General features: G+C 38.3%; 1 protein-coding gene across 1 annotated transcript in view; it reads left to right on the top strand.

The window, feature by feature from the left end:
- The first annotated feature begins 383 nt into the window (after positions 1–383).
- The window catches only part of LOC136865175 (titin), a 168,179-nt gene continuing 142,893 nt past the window's right edge, over positions 384–25,669 (top strand). Inside the window, exons 1-3 of the mRNA XM_068226339.1 lie at positions 384–455; positions 7,509–7,759; positions 17,250–17,532. Coding sequence (XP_068082440.1) covers positions 384–455; positions 7,509–7,759; positions 17,250–17,532 — 606 coding nt within the window. The remainder of the gene's footprint in view (positions 456–7,508; positions 7,760–17,249; positions 17,533–25,669) is intronic.

Genomic DNA, 25,669 nt, shown 5'->3' on the forward strand with positions numbered 1-25,669 from the left:
AGGGGTGGAAGGTACTTGATGGGGTGGAGTGGTTAGCTCTACGCCCGGCCGCCTTTGCCCCCAGGAATTACCCTGGTACTCATTTTTGGTGTAGGCTAAGTGAACCTCAGGGCCATATGCACCTCCAGAAGTGGAAATCTCATTTCTTAAATTTTACGACTTCCTGACGGGAATTCAAACCCACGTCCTTCCGGGCGAGCCGAGCACGCCTTTACTGCCTCGGCCAGGCAGCCCCTGGGTACTCCCAATTAATTAGTGTTAAAATATGAATGGAAACAGTTGTGGAGCTATGAAAAATTTAGTCACTATATTTGCCTGGAGATCCAGTAGATATAGTCGTAATTTCAGAAGATGGTGTATAATGTTTATTGTTTCTTCCAAAAATGCATGCTGAAGAAAACTATAGACAGCTGAACTTTTCTAAGTGCCAAGACTTAATTGCTGAAATGTGTTTGGTACGTATGTGTATCAAATTTTTCATGTGTATGCAGAGAAGCTGAAAAGGCAAAAACACAGGGTACCCAGAAATTGTGCTTCTCATCTTGAAAGTGCAAAAATGTTCCTAAGAGGGTGACAAAGTTTGATGATTTCGAAAAAGACATTGTGTGGTGTATAATTTTTGAATTTTATGATAAAGGAGACTTGTCGACAGCTATGAAATTAATGTCTTCACTTATTAGCTTACATTGGTTCAGTTTCATCCACTAAAATGGTACTGAGACCTAAGATGGTCAAAATTTCCTTATGGAATGTAGTGATATAGCTGCTGAAAGATTGAAGTTCTTGAGCACTATGCACACAGTCAGCCAATCAGGTGACATTCATCCTATATTTACCTAGATGAAATGTGGGTCAATCAGTACCACACCATGAAGTATTTCTGGCAGGATTCAGCTAGAAATGGGGGTCTGAAAGTGCCTGCGGTGAAGGGGAGCAGATTAATTGTTTGTCATGTAGGATCAGCTAAAACAGCTTTCATTCCTGAGAGCAAATGGGTGTTTAGAGAAAAAAGACTGGAAGTTACCATGAGGAAATGACATCAAATTTACTTCAAGAATGGTTTCTTAACAGAATTTAAAATTATTTTGGAGGAATTTACTTTAAGAATGGTTTCTGAACAGAATTTAAAATTATTTTGGAGGAATGTAGTATAATTTTAATTGAAAATGCACCATATCATTCTACCCAATTGAATAAAATACATTTCTACATGAAAATATGATATGATACACTGCTATTTGTGTGATTATCCGATCAAAGATCTTTCCCAGGTACTTACAGTGATCCCCATGAGGAACTTTCACCCCATCAAAGCAGTAATAGAGGACTTTCCCTCTTTATGGAACTCTCATCCTGACTTTTCACCCCATTCATCATTATACCATTGCCTTCTGTCCATCTCACAACATTGTCAAGGTCTTTTTGCAGTTGCTCACAATCTTGTAAGTTATTTATTGCTCTATACAGCATAACACCATCTGCAAAAAGCCTTATCTCTGACTGACTCCAGTTCTTTATTTGTATCATTTATATAAATAAGGAAAAATAAAAGTTCAATAATACTGCCTTAAAGAATTCCCCTCTTAATGATTACAGGATCAGATAATACTTCACCTACTATAATTTTCTGAGTTCTGTTTCTGAGAAATGTAGCCATCCATTCAGTCATTCTTTTGTCCAGTCCAATTGCACTTACTTTTGTCAGTAGTCTCCCATAATCTATCCTATCAAACGCCTTAGAAAGATCAATTGCAATATAGTCCACCTAACCTTCTGAATCCAAAATATCTGCCACATCTTGCTCAAATCCTACAAGTGGAATAACTTTTCCTAAACCTAAACTGCCTTTATCCAAAGTTAATTTTGAAAAAACATATCTAATATAATCAGAAAGAATGCTTTTCCAAAAGTTTACATACAACATATGCCAAGTTGACTGGTCTACAATGATGGAAGGGTACAAAATAGGGATAAGCACTCAGAAGGCCTTCGCTTGAACCAAAAGGGAGGTTTGTTTAGAAAGGTTATAGGGCAATACATTGAGGGAAACAGGATGGACAAGGGAATGGTGGTGGGAGTATAGGGAGCTGGAAGTCACATAAGGGTAACATTAAACTGTTGGTGTTATACTATAGAGGTATTTTAAGGATAGGAATAGAATTAAGTAATTTAACACATAATATATTTACCAGATATTGTTATGGGAGTTGATTCATGGCTAAGATGTGATATTATGGATGCAGAAATTTTCTTTGGGAACTGGAGTGTTCTTTTATAGACAGGATAGATTTGACGGGAACAGGGAGTATTCATATTGGTTGTTTTGTTAAGTGACTACGTCACCAAATAGTGTTAACCAAAAAGATAAAAACTATTATTTATTATACAACAACACAACATACCGGTACATATTCATAGCTACTGCCGTTACACGTTGTTCATTTGTCATCATTGCTCCATCAAATATCACCCGCTACAGAGTCCACAGAGTGGCTTTCCAGGCCCGGGAATGGTTTCAGGAGCAATGATCACCCACTCTGCTTCCTTCATAATTCTTTACTCAGGCCCATTTCTTTGGCAAGTAGAATGCATCTGATTACTTCATTCCATTCATGAGTATTTATACCATACTAAAACTTGCAAAAAAATTATTTCATTGTGCTTGCATCTTCAGTTTAAATGTAATTTGTGTAGTGAGTAGTATCAGTTAATTTAACTTGCGATATCTATGAAAACTTCACCAAATTTACATAATGAAAAAGCATTCGGACCAATTATAGGCACCATTGTAGTCCGCCAGCCGACTAGGTAATATATTGATTGTGTTCATTCCCAGCCTTGCGGCACTAAGCATGGCAACTGCTGGCCCAAGTATGGAGAGTGCCTCATAAAAGCACTTTCTGCCATAAAGAATATTAGTATCATCATCTTTGATATCATTCTACAAAAGCATAAAGCTTTTATTATTTTTTTTTTTTTTCAGCAATAGGATAGAAAAAGGCTAGGAGTGGGAAGGAATCAACCATGGCCTTAATTAATGTACAACCCCAGCAACTGGCTGGTGTGAAAATGAGTAACAATGCATAAAGTCAGCAACAGGTCTAAAACAGTCCTGGAAGTCATTAGCTGATGTTAGGCATTATTTATAATAGAAAACACTTTAACAAAGTAATTTTCTTTACCTAAATGAAGTGTAGCTTGTACGAAATGAAATGGCATTGGCTTTTAGTGCCGGGACTGCCCGTTGGCAACTTGCACGTCGTGATGAGGATGAAATGATGATAAAGACAACACATACACCCAGCCCCTGTGCCAGAAAAATTAAATAATGATCGTTAAAATTCCTGACGCTGCCGGGAATTGAACCCAGGACTCCTGTGACGAAAGGCCAGCACACTAACCATTTAGCTATGGAGCCGGACTGTAGCTTGTTTGTGCAAATTTCCTATTTTGAGTTTGTCAGCCTACCACAGACTGTACTGTATATACATAAATGCTAAGTACCCTTTTTATAAGAACATCAAATGGGTTGTGTAATCAACAAATAAGATGTCAGTGTGTCACATACCACCTAGAGACAGGTGGACCATACAGAACCTAGGGAAAATAAGAACAAAAATGAAAGGGATGACCACCCTACTTTGCGCAGTGTATCTGGAAAGGAATATGACAAATAATTAATATAAGCTCTGTAAAAATATTTGAAATGCTCTTGTGATATCAAGATCATTGTATAGGTCAGAAATATGGGGTACAGTACCGGTACTGAAGTTGATAATAAAGAACTAGATGCAATTAGTAATGTACTGTATTCTGAAAAATTATAATGGGTCTACATGAATGTACAGCTAATAGTGGAGTTAGAACACAATGTGAAGATATACCGTATAATCCTGAATACCACCCATCACCGAATAAGACCTGCACCCTAAATTTAAGACGGCAAAATATGGAAAAAAGTTAAAAAATCAAATAACTTACAAATCTATTTAATTTTCTTCAAATATACCACAAATATAAATTCAAACAGCTTACAATTAATAAAATCATCACAAAAAGCATAAATAAAATTGGTCCAATACTCAGATCATTCAAAATTCACCGTCATCTGAAGTTTCACCATAGGAACTTTCGCCGCTGGCATCTTTCCACAAATAGTCGTCCTGACTACCGCCCACTGAATTTGAAATTCCACATTTCTTAAAGCTTTTGGACACTAGATCGTAAGGAATGCGCGCCCATGCGGTCTTGATCCAGCTGCATATTAGTCCCACTTCAGTCCTCTTCACTCATCTGGTTGGTGTTAACGTGTGATCACCATCAGACATCCATTTGGTGTACAACTGTTTCATTGCAGTTTTGAAAGGCCGGTTCATGCACACATCCAACAGCTGTAGAATAGAAGTGAGTCCTCCAGGAATTATCACAAGATAGTTTTTCCTTTCCTCATCATATCTTTGATGGTTATGAATTTCATGTTTTTGGTCCGTATTGAACAATATATAATAAGTAATAATAATAATAACTTAAATGTTTCCACCTTTTCAATACAATATATTCACAAAATTACAAAATTATACGGTACTAGTTTCGACCCATCTAGGGGTCATCATCAGCCGTATTGGAGCAAAGATCATTTGTGGCGAAATCCTAAGACAATATTATTTTAAAGAATAACAAGTGAAATGAGATGTTATGGTAATAGTTAATAATACAAGGAATATACATAATAAGAGGTTTTTAACAAAGAATAAAGTATAAATGGGGTGTTGTAAAAATTATAATCACCTTAAGCCCTCTTCCTAAGCCATATTTCATTTCAATACAAGAACTTACTGATTTCCATGATTATAATTTTTACAACACCCCATTTATACTTTATTCTTTGTTAAAAACCTCTTATTATGTATATTCCTTGTATTATTAACTATTACCATAACATCTCATTTCACTTGTTATTCTTTAAAATAATATTGTCTTAGGATTTCGCCACAAATGATCTTTGCTCCAATACGGCTGATGATGACCCCTAGATGGGTCGAAACTAGTACCGTATAATTTTGTAATTTTGTGAATATATTGTATTGAAAAGGTGGAAACATTTAAGTTATTATTATTATTACTTATCATCATATCTTTTACGGTGTCAGTTGTATGTCCTCAGTAACTGTCCAACACAAGCATGTTTCGTTTCTGTAACAAAGCTCCCGGGCGACATTGTCAAACGCATTTCACCCATTCCTCAACTAACATACAGTCCATCCAGCTGGACTCATGTGCTCTAACAATAACACCGGACAGCAAGTTTCCTTTTGGAAGTGTTTTCCTTTCCAGAACCACATAGGGAGGGAGTTTGGTTCCATTCGCTAATACGCACAACATTACCGTACATCGTTGCGTTTTGTTACCACCTGTTCTGATGGTTACACTTTTAGAACCCTTCATATCCACTGTATTTTCCAACGGCATTTCAAAATAGACAGATGTCTGGTCAGCATTCCCAGTTTGCGACAGCAAATAAGAATTTTTCTTTCTCAAATGAATAATGTGACGCTGAAAGGCCGTTAATTTTTCTTCGTACGCCCCAGGGAGACGTTGTGAAATAGACGTACCGCTGACACCATTTTGAATCCATCGCTTAATATTGAGACAGCCCTTTCATGGAACAGATAGGGAACTCGAATGCGAGCGAGGTAGACTTCCATAACCAACAGTCTCGACTCTCGCAAATTACGATATCCCATGAGATCAGCTATTCCCGCACCCAGCATGCCAGCAACGCTTGTGAAACAAATGATGATCGAGCATCCACAGCAGCAGCTTTCATATTTCCCATCTTTGATTTTCCATATTTCATTACCTTACATTTCACGTTTACATGCCACTGTAACCATATTGAGAAAATATATTCATTACAGTTTTGAAAGGCTGTTTGATGCACACATCCAGCAGCTGTAGAATAGAAGTGAGTCCTCTGGGAATTATCGCAAGATCCTTTTTTCTTTCCTCATCATATCTTTTATGGTGTCAGTTGTATGTCCTCAGTAACTGTCCAACACAAGCATGTTTCATTTTTGTAACAAAGCTCCCAGGCGACGTTGCTAATCTCACTTCACCCAGTCCTCAACAAACGTACAGTCCATCCAGCCGGACTCATGTGCTCTAACAATAACATCGGATGGCAAGTTTCCTTTCAGAAGTGTTTTCCTTTTGTTTTCTAGAATGCAACTAAAACACAATAAGACCTGAATGCCCATTTACATGTGGGATATTGAGTACGGTAACCATTTTCAAATCTATTTCAATACTTCATGTAAATGTAGTAAATATTTACGAGAATGAACGGCTTGAATACGACTCGCACCCAAGATTTAGAACCAATATTTTGGGGAAAAAATGTGGGTGGTACTTGGGATTATACAGTAATTATATAAGCAGATATAACTAGAAAGGTAATAAAATACTCATTGAGATTACAGGAGGAAAATATTGAATACCATATCAACACCAGATGAAAAATTTAAATAATGATTACTGCCTAATGAAAGCTAAAAGGATGCTTGACAGAATAGGACTGGGAGAATACTGGAATAAAAAGATTCAGAACAAAGATAAGATATTTTGCAAGAAAGTAATTATTAGAATGAAAGATATTGAAAGCAGATAATTATGGCTGAATGTAAGACTAAAAGAAAATTATCAAAATCCTGTGAAATTATTTTTAAAATTTCAAGAGAGAAAGAAAGAAAGAAATGCTTCCAAACAGAGAAGTAAGAGATATGGTGTGGTAGGTAATGGGACTGTATAAGAAGAATGGTCAGAGAGAGAAACATGATGAAAATCATAGTTTATTTTGTGGAAAAACAATGGAACAGGCATATCTATTAGTGCGACAGGCTTCAACAGCCAGCACAGTTCCTATCCTCGCATCTAGAGGGGGATTCATTCATTCCATTCCTGACCCGTTCAAATGACTGGAAACAGGCTGTGGATTTTCATATCTATTGAGAGTTTGTAGGGAGACAGATGTAACCAGAATATCTAGGTAGGGAATATAGAATAAAATTAGAAAGAGAGAAATATTTCTGTACTGTTGTTACATTATCAGATGAACAATGGATTACACCAAGAAGAACAGCAATATTTTTTTGTTTTAAAAATAATGTGGCAAAAGGAAATGAAAAAAATAAAACAAGCACTAACAAATATAATGAAGGGTAAGATTCATCGTTGTCCTCAATATGTAACACTATTACACCTAGAACAAAAGGAAAAAACCAGGGTGATAACATCTGGTATGGATATAATTACTATTGAAGTTTAGATATAATATTTGATGTAGTAATAGATAAATAATTGTAACAAAAACAATGTAATGCATGTAACAGACAAATGGATTGCAACAAATGAATGCTCTCTCTCCTTGGTTTCAGGCAATCTGGAACTAGGGGATTAGAGCATTTCATTATATTCTGTTCTGTTCTAATTGTATCCTTTTGTCATTGCAGACCATTATACCAGTAACAGGTGAAATCATTCCATTCCCAATAACAGTAGATCCAATAGCAATAGATTTACAGATATGTGCCTTAGAAGAAGAATATAAATGTACTTTCTCAGTCCATAATAACAGCAGATATGTAGTAGTTATTACTCCAAAACTACCTCCTTCTCTACGAAGCCATGGTAAAATAGTGCCCTCTCAACAGTATTCAAGACCTGGGTCAACAGCAACATTTGTACTGGAATTCAAACCCAAGTAAGTATTTATTTATATATTTATTTATTTATTTATTTATTTATTTATTTATTTATTTATTTATTTGTCTGTCTGTCTGTCTGTCTGTCTGTCTGTCTGTCTGTCTGTCTGTCTGTCTGTCTGTCTGTCTGTCTGTCTGTCTGTCTGTCTGTCTGTCTGTCTGTCTGTCTGTCTGTCTGTCTGTCTGTCTGTCTGTCTGTCTGTCTGTCTGTCTGTCTGTCTGTCTGTCTGTCTGTCTGTGACAAAAGGTCCCATGAGCCATGAGTACAATTCCTATTAATGTAAAATTACAGTATTAGAGAAAATAATTTTATGCAACACAGAGGTAGTTATAACATTTATCACTAATATTGCACTTTTCATAAAATTTGATGTTGTGTTGAACAAGGTCTGATAGAAGTGCCTGAATTTTTTATTCAAAATAAAGTTCACATTTTCCAAGTGTTTAATACAAATTAGTTATTTCATTAGTCTACAGTATATCTGAAAGTACGAAGGGTCCAAATCTCAGTCAAAACTTGAGTTGATTGAAATGATCTCATTGGTTAAAATCACTTTTAAAACAAGTTAAAACAAGTCTTGATACTTATGATCACAAGATAATAGTCATCTCTCGGTGGTTAAAAACCCAGTTCAAATAATAAGTTGCTGGGCTGAGTGACATAGTGGTAGAGTGCTGGCCTTCTAAATGTGGCAGGGTCACTCCAATAGTATTTAAAGGTGTTCAGATACACAAGTCTAGTGTCAGTAAATTGACTAATAACTCCTGAGAAACAAAATTCCAACACCTCAGCATCTCATAAAACTGTAAAAGTATTTATTGATAAGTGCTTATGACCCAAAAATCAGTCACATAAAACTACAAGCTTGCGTGCTTACTTAATCTCAAAGCACTTTCAACAAACATAACATATGGTTTGAAAATGTGGCTTTCGGGTGTTTATCAGTGCAGTCAGTGTATTCTGACATTCTTTTTTCAAGGTTCCCTATCATTCATTTCTCTTCAAGTTTCCTATTGTCTGGGTTTATTTTCATATATTGTGACTTAGGCAACCTGCAAGGAAAAAGTCACATGAATATAGAGAAGGTAATCATGTTGGCCTTACAACATCTCCCAAAGATTCTCAAAAATTAATAAAGTGTAAATTGGCTATATCTGTCAAAATTCAATAATCATTGCTGTAATTTTCAGAGGGTCTAAAATCAAAATATATGAACATTACTAAATAATGCTTTCTTTAAGCTAATTTTCAAGACAGTCCATCTCAGAGGGCTGTACCTGGTGTATGCATAAGTTTTTACATGTTTAAACTAAGGATAGAAATTTCACAATGGCCATGTTCAATTTCTATGGATTATTATCAAATAAAATTGAGTATGGTAGGAATTAGGGATTACCAAATAAAACTTTTTCAGAAGGAGATAGAGCACTTATTGCCAGTGGACAGGACTGTGAATATTAAGGGTGCGAAAAGTGTTACCATTAGAACAGGTGGTGATGAAAAACAACGTTGTACAGTAATGTTGTGTATTCTCGCCGACGGAACCAAATTGCCGCCATACATTGTTCTCAAGTGAAAGATGCTTCCTAAAAATCTACCCGTTGGTGTTATCATCAGATCTCCGGCTGGATGGACAGTTCACTTGTGGAAGACTGGGTAAAGTGTGTCTGGCAACGTCGCCCTGGTGCATTATTGGGACAAAAGTGCTTGCTTGTTCTCAACAGTTACCGCGGCCACACAACAGATGCTGTGAAGAAACATGTCAAGGATGGAAAAACCAACCTAGCAGTCATTCCAGGTGGGATGATATCTACGCTACAGCCGCCGGATGTCTGCGTGAACCGTCCATTTAAAGCAGCCTTGAAACAGCTCTATATAGAATGGATGGCAGCTGATAATCACACACTGACACCAACTGGTCGCATTCAACGCCCGGAAGTTCAGCTGCTGGGTTCGTGGATTTTGACGGCATGGAATCGTATCCCTGGAGACCTCATATGGAAGAGCTTCAGGAAATGTAGCAATTCTAATGTTATGGATGGCAGCGATGACGACATTTTGTGGGAAGGTGATGGTGATGAAAGTTCCGAAGTTGGTACTGATGATGATGATAATAAATGAACTCGTTAGATATCGTTCTGGAAATGTTTGTTTACTTCTACTTGTATTTTCTAATCATTTGATGTGTGTTAGTACAGATTATAAATAATTTTGACTTCATTTATTTTTATTTTTTTGTTCTTTCAAAATAAGAGTGCGGGTCTTATTCGGTGGCAGGCGGTATTCGAGATTATATGGTAACTCATTCAGTAAAAGTTCCTTGTACAGTTCCTTCTCTACGCATAATATGGTAAATCCCGAATAACCGAGGATGCAATTTTCCGAGACTAATCTGTGAGTGTATAATAAAACTACAATTACTACTACTGAAATATTTTCATTCCATGCCCTGATGTCCGACTCGTTGGCTGAATGGTCAGCATACTGGCCTTCGGTTCAGAGGGTCCTGGGTTCGATTCCTGGCTGGGTCGGGGATTTTAACCTTCGTTGGTTAATTCCATTGGCCCGGGGGCTGGGTGTTTGTGCTGTCCCCAACATCCCTGCAACTCACACACCACACATAACACTATCCTCCACCACAATAACACGCAGTTACCTACACATGGCAGATGTCGCCCACCCTCGCCGGAGGGTCTGCCCTACAAGGGCTGCACTCAGCTAGAAATAGCCACACGAAATTATTATTCCATGCCCTGATGGGATATGGTGGGCATCCTAGAGGATGACTTCCTCTCTCATGCTAGGAGATGTGTTCCGATGATTTGAAGTGTGGAGAATGTGAGAGAGGGCCCCAGGGGCTCTAAACTTTGGAGCGTGGGTTGGCGACCACGGGGCCCTTAGCTGAGTCCTGGCATTGCTTCCACCTACTTGTGCCAGGCTCCTCACTTTCATCTATCCTATCTGACCTCCCTTGGTCAACTCTTGTTCTTTTCAGACCCCGACGCTATTAGGTTTGCGAGGGCTAGGGAGTCTTTCATTTTCACGCCCTTCGTGGCTCTTGTTTTTCTTTGGCCGATACCTTCATTTTTCGAAGTGTCGGATCCCTTCCATTTTTCTCTCTGATTAGTTTTATATAGAGGATGATTGCCTAGTTGTACTTCCTCTTAAAACAATAATCACCACCACCACCTGTGAGAGAGGAGTGCCCATAGCATATACTGTAAAAGGAACTGTCCCAGCATTTGTCTTAGTGAGAAAAATGTAAAACCACAGAGAACCAATCTTAGGACAACCGGTGGTGGAATCAGCCCACCACCTCCTGAATGCAGATCTGAAAAGCCATGGTAAAGCCATGGCCACTGTTAGCCAAAGCTGCTCAGCTCAGTGAAAGTAAAATTTACCAGTAATTTTGCTACAATGCTGTACTGTAGCAAGTATAAAAGCAATGCGTACCAGCACCACATTTACCGGTACTCAAATTCATTTCACTTGAAATGATTCTCCACACACAATGTAAAGCAAACTCCTTCCCATGATTACAGACAGCTGTTCAGAATTATCTACTAGCAAAGTCTTCCCACAATGTAATGCAATAGTAACTTCTGGGAGTCAGCGGCTAACAGTAATGGGGAGATGGTGGACCCTAGTGGTCAAATGTAATACTGTCTTTGGTTTGAGGGTGGTTGTAGATGGAAGGGCACATACCTTACCATACTCCTCACTTATGAGAGTATCTGTGCATAAACCATGATGTCATCTGCATGCACATGTGTATAGTCTTCAGGCTTGTAGCACAATCTCCAGTGTGCTCCCTGCATTGTCAGTCAAAACAAACAACTGTCAGTGTAACAGAGGTTTGATATAAGTCAAATGCTTTCAATGAATTGATAAAATCAGGTCAAAACAAAGGAAACTATTTTGAATTATTCATGAATGCGTGAATATACTTTAGAACCGAGTGTTCACATGCTAATATGCTCCTGAGAGCCCACCACCACCGAATGTTTAACATCAAACTCCATTAAATTAATTCAGCTATTTAAAGGTTTCACCCCTGCAAACCATATGTCCTTGCTGCAGTAGAGTGGCTTTTGTGTCCCAGTGAAGCAGATAGCTGAGCCCCAGGTGCAACCATATCGAATGGGTAACTGTCAAGTGATCAGACTAACAAATGGTTCATCAAAAGGTGGATAGCAGCCATTCAGAAGTTGCAAGGGCAGCGGTCTAGATAATTCACTGATATGGCCTTGTACTAATACTTAACATGGCTTAGCCGTGTTGATACTGCTACACAACTGAAAGTAGCGGGGAAACTACAGCCGGAACTAACTCCTGAGGACATGCAGCTCTCTCTGTATGAATGATGATGGCTTCCTCCTATGGAAAATATTCTGGAGGTCAAATAGACCTCATTCGGATCTACGGGTGTAGACTACACGAGAGGGGCAGTCATCAGGAAGATGAATACTGACATCCTGAGAGTCGGAGCGTGAAATGTTAGAAGCTTGAATCATTGTGGTAGGTTAGAGAAACTGAAAAGAGAGATGGATAGACTAAAGTTAGATGTAGTTGGTATAAGTGAAGTATACTGGTAGGAAGAGCAGGATTTTTGGTCAGGTGAATACAGAATTATCAATAAAATCAAAAAGAAGAAATGTTGTTGGTTTAATAATGAATAAGAAAACAGGGCAGCGGGTAAGCCACTATGACCAGCATAGTGAAAGGATTATTGTTGTCAAGATAAACACCAAGCCAATGCCCACCACAATAATGCAGATCTATATGCTAGTTCAGTGGATGATGAAAAGCTTAAAAGAATATATATGGAGAGAGAGAAAATTTAATACAATATGTAAAAGGTGACGAGAATCTAACTGTGATGGGAGACTCAATGCAGTGATAGGCCAAAGAAGAGAAGGTAATGCAAAAGGAGAATTCAGATTGGGACAAAGGAATGAAAGAGGAAGTCAGTTGGTTAAATTCTGTGCTGATCATAATTTAGTCCTTGTTATTACTTGGTTCAAACACAACAAATGGTGGCTGTATATGTAAACAAGACCTGAAGACAGTGGAAGTATCAAATAGACTTCATTACAATTAGGTAGATATTCAGAAACCAGGTGTTGGATTGCAAGACTTTCCCAGCAGCAGACGTGGACTCTGACCACCACTTGTTGGGCATGAAATGTCATTTAAAGTTGAAGAAATTGCAGAAAGGAAGGAATACAAGGAGATGGAATCTAGACAAGTTGAAATAAAAGAGTGTGAGGTATTGTTTCAAGGAACAAGTTGCTCGAGGACTAAATGAAAATCCTGTAGGAAACTAAGAATCAGTGGATAACTCAATAGACCTTACTGATAAATGACGAAAGTATGTGAATGCAGAAAATGAAGAGGGTAGAAAAGAATACAGGCGATTAAAGAATGAAGTGGATAGAAAGTGCAGGACAGCTAAGAAAGAATGGCTGAAAGAGAGGTGCAAGAATATTGAAGGTTGCATGGTTCTAGGAAAAGTAGATGCTGCATACAGGAAAATCAAGGAAACCTTTAGAGAAAAGAAAACTAAGTGTAAGAATATTAAGAGCTCAGATGGAAAGCCATTTGTAGGGAAAGAAGACAAGGCAGAAAGATGGCAAAAACATATCCAACAGTTGTATCAAGGTAAAGAAATAGATGATATGCTTCTGGAACAAAGAGAGGCTGTTGATGCTGAAATGGGAGACCCAATTTTGAGGTCAGAATTCAACAGAGTTTTGAGAAATCTACATAGGAACAATTCACCTGGAACTGATGACTTTCCCTCAGAATTGCTGCCTTAGGAGAAACCAGCTTGGCAAGGTTATTCCATTTAGTGTGTAAGATGTATGATACAGAAGTGCCATCCGATTTTCAGCAGAATGTTGTTACACCTATTCCCAAGGAAGACAGTGCTGACTAGTGTGAAAACTACTGCACCACTAATTTATCAACTCACACCTGCACAATCTTAACACTCATTATTTACAGAATAATGGAAAGACAAGTTGAAAACTGAATTGGGAGAAGATCAGTTTGGCTTCAGAAGAAATGTAGAAACACGTGAAGTAATCCTGACTTTACATCTGATCTTAGAGGACTGAATTAAGAAGGACAAGTCCACATACATGGTGTTCATAGATCTAGAATAGGCATTAGATAATGTTGATTGGACCAAGATATTTGAGATTCTGAAGATGACTGGGATCAGATACTGAGAACAAAGAATTATCTACAATCTGTATAAAAATCAGTCTGCAGTGATAAGAATTGAGGGCTATGAAAAAGAAGCAGCAATCCAGAAAGAATAGAGGCAAGGCTGCAGTTTGTCCTTCCCTCCTATTCAATGTTCATGTAAAACAGGTGGTAAAGGAAATCAAAGAGGAATTTGGAAAGGAAATCACAGTCCAAGGAGAGGAAATCAAAACCCTGAGATTTGACGATGATATTGTTATTTTATCTGAGACTGCAGAAGATCTAGAGAAATTGCTGAATGGTATGGACAGAGTCTTGGGTAGGGAGTACAAGATGAAAATAAATAAGTCCAAAACAAAAGTAATAGAATGCAGTCAAACAGAGTCAGGTGATGCAGTAAATAGCAGATTAGGAAATGAAGTCTTAAAGGAAGTAGATGAATATTGTCACTTGGGTAGTAAAATAACTAATGATGGCAGAAGTAAGGAGGACATAAAATGCAGACTAGCATAAGCGAGGAAGGCCTTTTTAAGAAAGGAAAGTTGCTCTCTTCGAACATTAAAATAGGAATTAGAAGGATGTTTTGTAAGACTTTCGTCTGGAGTGTGGCATTGTATGGAAGTGAAACATAACGAAGATAACTAGCTCAGAAAGAGAATAGAAGGTTTTAATATGTGACGTTACAGAATGCTGAAAGTGAGATGGGTAGATCAAATCACAAATGAAGAGATAATTAAATTGATGAGAGGAGATTGATTTGGCTAAATTTGATGAGAAGAAGAGATATAATGATAGAACACATCTTAAGACACTCAGGACTTGTTCAGTTGATTTTTGAGGTGGTAGGTAGGTGGTAAGAATGATAGGGGTAGACCAAGGTATAAATATGACAAGCACATTGGAGCACATGTAGGATGTAGTGGTTATGTAGAAATGGAAAGATTAACACATATTAGGGTGGCATGGGAAGCTGCATCAAACCAATCCATAAACTGATGGCTCAAACAACTACATTTAAAGGTTAAATTAGTTACAAATAAGCTCTATTTCAAACAAACATGCTAAATATTGTTACTTTCTAATTAAGCAACAAGATTGTTTACTGAGTACTGTTATAGGCCTATATTACACTATCACATCTCTGTGTCACATAAGTTTGATAATGTTTATGTTATAAAATATTTTACAATGTAATACAGCACCTTTGATTACATCTAGCTGTGACACAGTTGTGTGATAAAAGTTATACTCACGATCATACCTTTGATCAAATCTGTGACAAGGCAGAAAGAAAATGGCGGGTATTTAGTGCGCATGGTCTGTGGTAACCACAAAACTTCTTATTTCACATTATGAATCACATGAAATGTTGTACAATTCGAAGCATAAAGATTATAAAAACAGGAACAGAAGACTGAAAATTGACATAAACATTGTCTCTCTCTCTCTCTCTCTCTCTCGTTCTCTTTAACCTGATGATTGGTGGGTAGCATGACTGTCCTCGTCCAACGACCTTCTATCCTGAGCCAGCTGCTTGATTAGTTGATATGGACGTCACCCTTTAATGCCACCAAGGAACCCTGCTCTTGGTCGTCCTCTTCTAGTCTTGCCTTCCAGTTTCCCTTCAAGCAGTGTGGTGCACCATGATGAATGCCGAAGTAAATGACCTGTCCAACTACATCTTCTTTTCGCGATCATTTTCTCTAGGCTGATGGTTTCTTCAGCACTCTTGAGAACTTCTTCATTTGTTAGCCTGTGAGTCCAGGGTATTCGTAACATTCGACACCAGCACCACATTTCAAATGCATCTATTCTCTTCTTATCAGCCTTTAACAGAGTCCAGGTTTCAGAGCCATAGTTCGCAATGCTCCAAATTAAGCTCATAATGAAATGTTTTCTTACTGGTAGGGATATTGCCTTGCAGGTCAACAGACTTCTTTTTTATTGAAAGCTTCTTTAGCCTGGGCTATTCGAGAAGGGACGTCCTTTCCACACCTCCGATCGGATGTAATGATGCTGCCCAAGTAACTGAACTTATTTACTTGAGTCAATTTTTCTCCTTCCAACCAAACATTGACATCCTGTTTACCATCCGGAGTACATTTCATTATCTTGGTTTTTGTTTTGTTAACCTTCATATTACATTTTAGTTTTAGTAGAGCATTCAATTTCTTTAGTGAGGTCTGTATCTCTTTCTCAGTTTCAGCTATGAGGGCAACATCATCCGTGAAACGTATTGTTTGGTATAGTTGGCCATTTATTTTTATTCCATTGGTGGAGGTGGCTGAAAACTCTTTCATTGCTTCTTTTAAATACACATTGAATAATAGAGATGACAGACCACATCCTTGCCATACTCCTTTCTTATTTTCTCGTTGATATGCTCCTTTCCTATAAGCGCTGTTGGTTCTTGTACAGCTGATAGATGATTTTCCGATCTCTGTAATCCACTTTCAGACTTCTAAGGGCTTTAAGCATAATATTCCAGTTAACATTATCAAACGCTTTCTCTATATCAATGAAAGCAATTAGGATATTCTTATTGATTCTTAGGGCTTGTTCAATAATTGTTCTAAGGCTCAGAATTGCTTCTCTTGTTCCTCTGTTTCTTCTAAACCCGAATTGATCCTCTGGGAGATTTTCTTCTATTATTTTCTCCATGCGATGGTAAACAATTCTTGTAATAATTTTGGAGGCATGTGTTACCAAGCTTAACGTGCTATAATCTTGACATCTCTTTCTATGATTACTTTTTATAACGTTGAGTTCACTTGCACCGTTCTTCTGATATATTTATCCAGAATTTTCTCGATTGCTTTCAGCATGAAGGAGGTTAAACATAATGGTCTGTGTGCTTCAGTTTGGGCATAGTTTGCCCTTGCAGGTTTACGTATGAATACTGCTTTAGCTTCAGACCATGAAGCTAGACTAGCTCTGAAGAGGTCCGTCAGGGTATTGACGAGTATCTCCCGTCCTTCCTGTAGGAGTATCGGAGGTATCTCATCTGACCCCGAAGCCTGGATTCATCATTACAGTACTGTGACATGACATATGATAAAAGCTTTGACATAGTGTAATATACTCAAGAAGTCTTTAATGAGCAAATTTGATCACATTCATGTGATCAAAGATTTTATCATATTCTGTGACACAGAAATGTGATAGTGTAATATAGGCCATAGGTATACCCTTTGTCAAGACTGTGAGAAGTCAGGGCCTGTGTTAACATTTCTGGATTGACTCACATTACATACATTCCATTCTTTGTATCTGGACAGGAGGAGTTTACCTTGTGATGCAGCTAAGAACAAATATTTTGATCCTGAGACAGAAGTATTGGACTTCCCAATATCCATACATTGTACTTGTTCCTTCCTGGGCCAGTGCCCAGTTCTTAAGGTTCAGATACTAGCTGTGGTGACAGATCCCTGTGATATGGAGCTCAACCCTCGAATCTGTAACTTTGGGACAGTCACCACCTTGGAATCTGTGGTACATTGTGTTACTATCACCAACAACTCCAAGACTGTTCAACATTACTGCTTCACTAACATCCCAGATGTAAGTAGAATAACGTTATTGTATTAGTCTTATTACTCATAGATTCATTTTTATTTCAAATTCCTTTGCAGTTATGTGATGCTTAATATTGTCACCTTTTCAGTTAGTAATATGCTGCACAATTTCAAGGTTAGCAGAATGATTAAAATATCCAGAATGTTCAAATTTTATTGTGATATTCACTGTCATTCCTACTCTTTCTCATGTCACAAAAACACCTCTCAGAACTACTTTAGAACATATTTCTGTAATAAACATGACAATAAATTTTTATCCCAAGTTTTCTTATTCTGAGAAGAGTAAAGATAGACAAAGGCAACAGATGATTCCATGGATGAATTATGATTGTGAATTTTACCATATGCATTGAAGAGTTACTTGTTATTGAATGTGTAAGTGAATACCTTTCTTTTTTCTTTTTTTTTACAATTTGCTTTACGTCGCACTGACACAGATAGGTCTTATGGCGACAATGGGATAGGAAAGGACTAGAAATGGAAAGGAAGTGGCCATGGCCTTAATTAAGGTACAGCCCCCAGCATTTGCCTGATGTGAAAATGGGAAACCACGGAAAACCATCTTCAGGCCTGCCGACAGTGGGGTTCAAACCCACTGTCTCCTGGATGCAACCTCACAGCCACGCTCCTCACCGCACGGCCAACTCGCCTGGTAAGCAAATTGTCATCAAATAACTAGTGCCACTATTGCTTGTAATCTAAAAAGAGAAAGAGAAATAAACCTATGAGAATCAACGTACCTTACAGTCAGTATAAATACCTCCTGTATGCCCCGAGTGAGTTGGCTGTGCGGTTAGGGTCGCGTAGCTGTGAGCTTGCATTCGGAATATGGTAGGTTCAAATCTCACTGTTGGCAGCCATGAAGATGGTTTTACATTTTTTCCCATGGTTTCCCATTTTCATACCAGGCAAATGCTGGGGGTGTACCTTAATTAAGTCCATGTCCACTACCTTCGCAATCCTAGCCCTTTCCCATCCTTGTGTCGCGAAAACCTTTGGTGTGTTAGTGCGATCTTAACCCGTTCAGTGGGCGATGAGGCAAGATTCATGGCTGCAAGTTGCTTGCTCGGCGGGGAACGCGGATATATCCACTGATTCAAATTACATTTTTTTTCTCAGTTGCCTGCCTGCAGAGGTTTATTACCTTTTCAGCAGCATATTCTGGATTAGTCTGCACTCTGATGTGAATTTTTTCAACTATGTTCTCTCAATACCAATACGAGTTGCAACATAAGGAATGCAGCTTACGTCCGGGCAAGAACGACGTAAGGCCTAATAGCTTCACGCTGAAGCTTTAGCTCATCGCCTAATCGTCCCTTGGATGTAATAATATTGCTGTTGAAAGGATTTCTAGAGATTATGATACTGAACAGACCTCTCTGATGACATTTTAGAACTGTGACCTGATTTATTATCCCCAGTCTTGACTTATTCCTTCACGACTGGAGTGTGTGTTTACCATGAGTTACACAAAATTTATTATCGTACGCATCCGTATTACAGGGTCATTTCATGATTTCCGTCCAAACTGCAGAGACCAGGGTTCTATTCGATCCTTTTTCTTACATTTTTTCTGCTAAAATGTCTAAAAGGAATTACCGGTCCCCACCGTTAGAGGAAGACGATTTACGGGTCATGATAAATTAAATGTTGGAATTTAGTGGGGAGAATAGTGATATTAGTGAAGTAAGTTCTGCCGAAGGAGAATTTGTAAGTGACAGGAACATACCTGGAATAAGTACTGCAGGCTCGAATGTACAGGGTTCGGTCCCAGCTGATGTGAATGTTCAGCAGTCGCAAAAGAGACAGCACGTGTTTGATTCCAGTTCAAGTAGCGATTATGACATTGACAGTGGTGACGATAATACTGATTACAATTCAACCAGTGCAAGTTCTTCGTCACCTTATACTGAAAATGTATAAAGAAGGTCCCACTTTGATCCAAAATTCCATCCTGATGTAAAGGAAGAGTTTTTACAGAGAACAAAACTGAGAGAAATATTTTAATTACTTTTTATGTCGATATATGCCAGAACATACTTGAACAGACAAAAGATGCCCAGCAGAAAATCACACATAAAACCCAGTTTAGTAAGATGAAACAAATGAGTCGAGGTCAAGACCGGGTCCGAACAAATAAGGACAAAATAAAGCTTCTTATCACCATACTGTTGCCACAGGGGATTGTACAGAAACCTAAATTAGGACACTGTATTTATCGCATTTGCTTGTTCACTACACCTATTTTCTATGAGCAGATGACACAGAAGAGATTTTTTTCTCGCCGGACTGAGTGGCTCAGGTGGTTAAGGTGCTGTCCGGCCTTCTGACCCCAACTTGGCAGGTTCGATTCTGGCTCAAACCGGTGGTATTTGAAGGTGCTTAAATACATCGGCCTCTTGTTAGTAGATTTACTGGCATGCAAAAGAACTTCTGCAGGACTAAATTCTGGCACCTCAGCATCTCCAAAAACCATAAAAGTAGTTAGTGGGACGTAAAGCCAATAACATTATTATTATTACTATCATCATCATCATCATCATCATCATCATTATTATTATTATTATTATTATTATTATTATTATTATTATTATTATTATTATTATTATTATTATTATTATTATTATTATTATTATTATTATTATATTTTCCTCCATAGCTTTTTACATATCTTCGACAATGAGGTGAATAATGGACGAATTACTCCCAAAACATACAAAATAAATCCAGTATTTGATGACCTGTTAGCAAAATTTTTGGAAGCTTATACCCGTGATGGCAAAGTGTCAGTTGATGAGAACCTGTTGCTATGGAAAGGGTGGCTAGGGTGGAAGTTTACATACCAAGAAAACAATCACATTTCGGAATGGAATCATATAAATTATGCGACACTGAGACAGGTTATATAACATGATCTGCTTCCGTGTGTATCATAATGAACAGTTGTGAAAGACATAACACTGTGAAGACTGTAAATACTGAAAATATTACCTGTATTGTAGTGTAATATAGTCTGTGTGTGTCACTTATGAATTATAGGTAGGATATATAAACTTGATTCCTCAAAAGCACTAACCAACATAACAGAAAATTTTGTGAGTATTATAATTTATTCCATTGTCAATCTTTTAAGTACATGTGAACTTTGTAAATCTGCAATTTACATATACAGAAACATTTATTTCCAGGCAGAGATTGTTAGTAAACTGCATAAAATATTCAGGTAAAAGTTACTGTATACACGAAAACCAGAGCTTTACTATTAGGAAGTAGTAACCTCAATATCACAGTGTGAAAGTGCTTAGTACATTCTTGCACGAAGTATTGAAAAATTAAAATAGAATTTTCCAACAGTTAAATATATTATATTCAAGTAAATATTTCCCTTAGGGGCCTTCAATAGTTCATTATAGTCTAAGATTGTTTTTAACCAAGTAATGAAATATTTTCTTCAATCAGAGAAATCGCTCCCCACCTGGGAGTAAGCCGGTATGTACCCAGCTCCCCGCTCAAGGGGCTAAACCACAAGCAATCTTCCTGTGTGTGGAGGATAGAATATACCCACGGTATCTAAGCCTGTCATAAGAAGTGACTAAAGGGGTAAACCTCCAGGGGCTCTAAACTTGGGAGTGTAGTATGGTAACCATGATGTCCTAGCTGAGTATGGCATTACTTCCACATAATATTGCCAGGTTCTCTTTCATCTTTCCCATGTGACCTTTCTTGGTTAAATTTTGCACTCTCTTAATCCCAACATTATTAGGTTGGTAACTTAATTTTGTGTGCCTATTACTAACCTGGTGCAACCCTTGTAAGGAAGACCCTCCAACGAGGATGGATGGCATTTTCCGTATGCAGGAAACTGGGTGTTACTATGGTGGAGGATAGTGTCATTTGTGGTGTATGAGTTGCAGGAATGTTGGGGACAGCACAAACAACCAGTCCCAGAGCCAAGGGAGTTAACCATTTATGGTTAAAACCTCCAACCCGGCTGGGAATCAAACTCAGGGCCCTCTGAATCAAACCACTATGCAGACCATTCAGCCAAGGAGCCAAACATTAGGTTGGTGATGCCCAAAGAGTCTTTCCTTTCACACACTTTTGATGGTTCTTTTTTCTCTTGTCAATACCTTCATTCTATGGTTAGAGTTAAGAGAGGATAATTATCTTGTAGGTGCAACACCTAGTTGATATGAAGTTGATGTTGCGATCTGCAAACAGCTGCAAAACTGTATCACCGACTGTCTAATGAGCATTCGAATCATCACTAAATCAACGTCTGTGTCCATGCTATGCTCCACAGACTGGGTGCCCAGAAGAAGAAAAAAATAAATTCTGGTTTAATCTGGAGGCACATATCCATTCCTTTGATCCCACTGAACCTCTTTTACTTTTTAGTGTCTAACTGCCATGTCAGTAGATCTTTGGGATGGCTTTCCATTTGTGCATGGTAGATATGGACATGGTATATTAAACTGTACTGAAATGTGAGCCTTCAAGTGTGCTGAGGCATGTGATATAGTGGTAGTAAATAAATTATTTAAGAAGAGAACATCACACCTTGTCGCATATAGTTATGGAGGCCATATAACTCAAAGTACTATTGGATGGTGCAGAGGAGAGACCTGAAACGAGTACTGGATAACTACAGAGATCTCACTGCTAAACATTGGGTACAAGATACTCTCAAGGTTATTGCTGAATAGAGTGGAAGCACAGCTTGAATTGACCATAGGAGAATACCAGGGTGGTTTCTGGAAAGGGAGAATCATAGAACACAGACACAGGAAAGGAAAGGACACAACAGTGACATTTGTAGACTTTGCAAAAGCCTACGACTCGGTAGACTACTGAACATTCTGCATGACAGAGGATTGGTTTCTATGACACATGCATTGGTGAGGGAAACATTGGAGGCTACAACTGCTAGAGTAAGATACCGGAGTATGTTATCAGACAACTTCAAAATTAAGACAGGAGTCCGACAAGAGGATGGTCTTTTGCCAATATTATTTAACCTAGTTTCAGATGAAGTGGTGAAGCAGTGGAGACAGTTGAATAGAACCATGGGAATTGGGCAAGAGAGCATGCATATAATTGGAGAAGGAGAAGAGAAGAATCTTGAGACATATTGGGGCACTAAAAAGCAAGGTGAAATCTGGGTACACAGATCAAGGCAGGAACCTTATGAGAGTATAGAACCAATCTCAAGTGTGATAAGAAAGAGAAGGTTAGGATTTGTTGGACATCTCACAAGGTTGGATGACAGTAGGCTGCTGAAGAAGATATGAAATGCAACCTGTTTAACTGGAAATAAGTGGATGAAGGAAGTCAGAGAAAATTGGGAGACAATTGGCATAAAGGAAAAATATCCACTGATGACAGTACAGGATAGGTCCAAATACAGAAGGCTTGTGGAGGGTCACAAATGGATGGACATCAGGATCCAGATTCAGATCACAGAAGCAGAGAGAAAGAGGAGGAATGAGAGAATGAAGAGGTATTGGGAAGAAAGAAGATGTGCCAAACAAGTCACTCGTGATTCTCAGGGGGTCATAACAAACCAAACAGAATAAATAAATACCATGGAAACACGCGCTAGGCAACCACAACAAAGAAGATGGCTGTCTGCAATATGTTCCCTTTTCCAGTCTTCTCCATGATTCTAAAGTACTTTACCGATGTGTTATAATTATACTTGCCTCTTTAAAGTGGTGTGTAATATCTGGTCAATACATTAACAATAAAGGAGCTATTGCACTGACATAATGTGTCACGATGGTGACTTTAACAGTAGAGGTACACAGAAATACATCACAATTGCAATGTTTACTGGTTGTAGGGTTAAAGTACCTATACATTCCCTTCCATTTTTCACTAAAATTTGTATGACTGCCAATTATGCTTGCCATCATGTTATCCTTAGCTTCAGCTTCTTTTCTAGATTCAATTTCCTAGCAGATCCTTCAATTTCTCCTTACTTTCACAGCCATTTCTAATTCTATTTGTTGCAACCTGCACCTCCTTCTTAGTCTCTTTACGTCTCTGTTATAATATAGTGGGTCTTTACCATTCCTTACCAGCTTTAAAAGTACAAACCTGTTTTCACATTCCTCAACAATTGCTTTAAACCCCAGGTACGAAGAGAATAGAAGCCTTTGAAATGTGGTGTTACAGAAGAATGCTGAAAGTGAGGTGGATAGATCTTATTATGAATAAAGAGATACTGAATGGAATTGGTGAGAGGAGATCGCTTTGGCTAAATTTGATGAGAAGAAGGGATAGAATGATAGGGCACATCTTAAGACACCCAGGACTTGTTCAGTTGGTTTTTAAGGGAAGTGTAGAGGGTAAGAACAGTAGGTTTAGACAAAGGTATGAATATGACACGCAGATTAGAGCTGACGTATGATGCAGTAGTTACATTGAAATGAAAATGTTAGCACATGATAGGGAGGCATGGAGAACTGCATCAAACCAGTCTGCGGACTGATGACTCAACAACAACAACAGTAAGGATGTAAAGGAGAGGAAGTGTTAAGTCATTGGTAAGACCTCAATTAGTGTATGGTTCCAGTGAATGGAACTCACACCAGTCATCATCATCATCATCATCATCATCATCATCATCATCATCATCATCATCATCAACCATCTCCAGTTGCCCGGGTGGGGTGTACGAGTCCCCTCCATGTATCTCTCTCCATGAACCACTGTCTCACATAATCTTCTCCCAATCTTGTCATCTTTCCTCGACATCTTTCTTCACCAGATCGGTCCATTTTCCTCTGGGTCTGCCCACTGGTCTTTTTCCTTTTACTTCTCTTTCATATTCTCTTCTTGCAGTCCTGCTTGCACTCATCCTTCTTACATGGCCAAACCACTTCAGTCTTGTTTCTGGATCCTCTGTAGTAGGGAGTGTCCTATTCCTACCTCCTCCCAGACTTTTTCATTCCTGAACTTATCCTTCCTGGTCTTCTGTATCGGTGAGCAGGAACTTCATTTCTGCAGCTTGGAGTTTTGAGTTGTCTTGTCTTGTTAACTTGGTAGTTTCTAAGTTATACATGAGGAGATGTATAATATGATTTATATAATGTCATCTTAGCTTTCAATGGCACTTGTTTATCCCACAGCAGTCCGACTCGTTGGCTGAACGGTCAGCTACTGGCCTTCGGTTCAGAGGGTCCTGGGTTCAATTCCCGGCCGGTCCGGGGATTTTAACCTTAATTGGTTAATTTCAATGGCATGGGGGCTGGGTGTATGTGTCGTCTTCATCATCATTTCATCCTCATCATGACGCGCAGGTCGCCTACGGTAGTCAAATAGAAAGACCTGCACCTGGCGAGCCGAACCCGTCCTGGGATATCCCGGCACCAAAAGCCATACGACATTCATCCCACAGCAGTATTACTTGATATTAGAACTGGAAAAGACCAAAGGAGAGCAGAACAACATTTTCTGGGTGATTTTCAACAAAAGAGTAGTGTTACAAAAATGCTGCAAACTTCGGGCTGTGAAAACTTGGGAGTAAGGAGACAAGCTTCTCGACTAAGTGGTATATCTCCAAGCTGTCAGTGGAGAGATGGCATAGAATGACATTAATTTTTAAGATAGAAAAAATCATTATATGATGATAAATTTGTAATTCAATGGGACAAATTAAGGCAAATTCATTTATATGAATTAGGGATTACAATAATTTTTCAAGTGAAATGTTCAATAAATTTTGAAATCATTTAATAAAATACAACTATCAACTGATAGGGAATCTGCCACCTGGTGACAGCCCGAAATGCAGATCAGTCATGATTGATTGATTGATTGATCGATTGATTGATTGATTGATTGATTGATTGATTGATTGATTGATTGATTGATTGATTGATTGATTGATTGATTGATTGATTGATTGATTGATTGATTGATTGATTGATTGATTATTTTACAAATTGCTTCATGTCGAACCAATACAGATAGGTCTTATGGCGACGATGGGATAAGATAGGGCTAGGAAGGAAGCGGCCATGACTTTATTTAACATCTTTGCTACCAAATGCCTAAGCAGCAGCTTGCCACTGTTGTAGCCCAGCCATATTTTTGAGCAAAATATCACACATTTC

This window comes from Anabrus simplex, chromosome 1, assembly GCF_040414725.1.
Source record: "Anabrus simplex isolate iqAnaSimp1 chromosome 1, ASM4041472v1, whole genome shotgun sequence".
NCBI classification, from domain to species: Eukaryota; Metazoa; Arthropoda; class Insecta; order Orthoptera; family Tettigoniidae; genus Anabrus; species Anabrus simplex.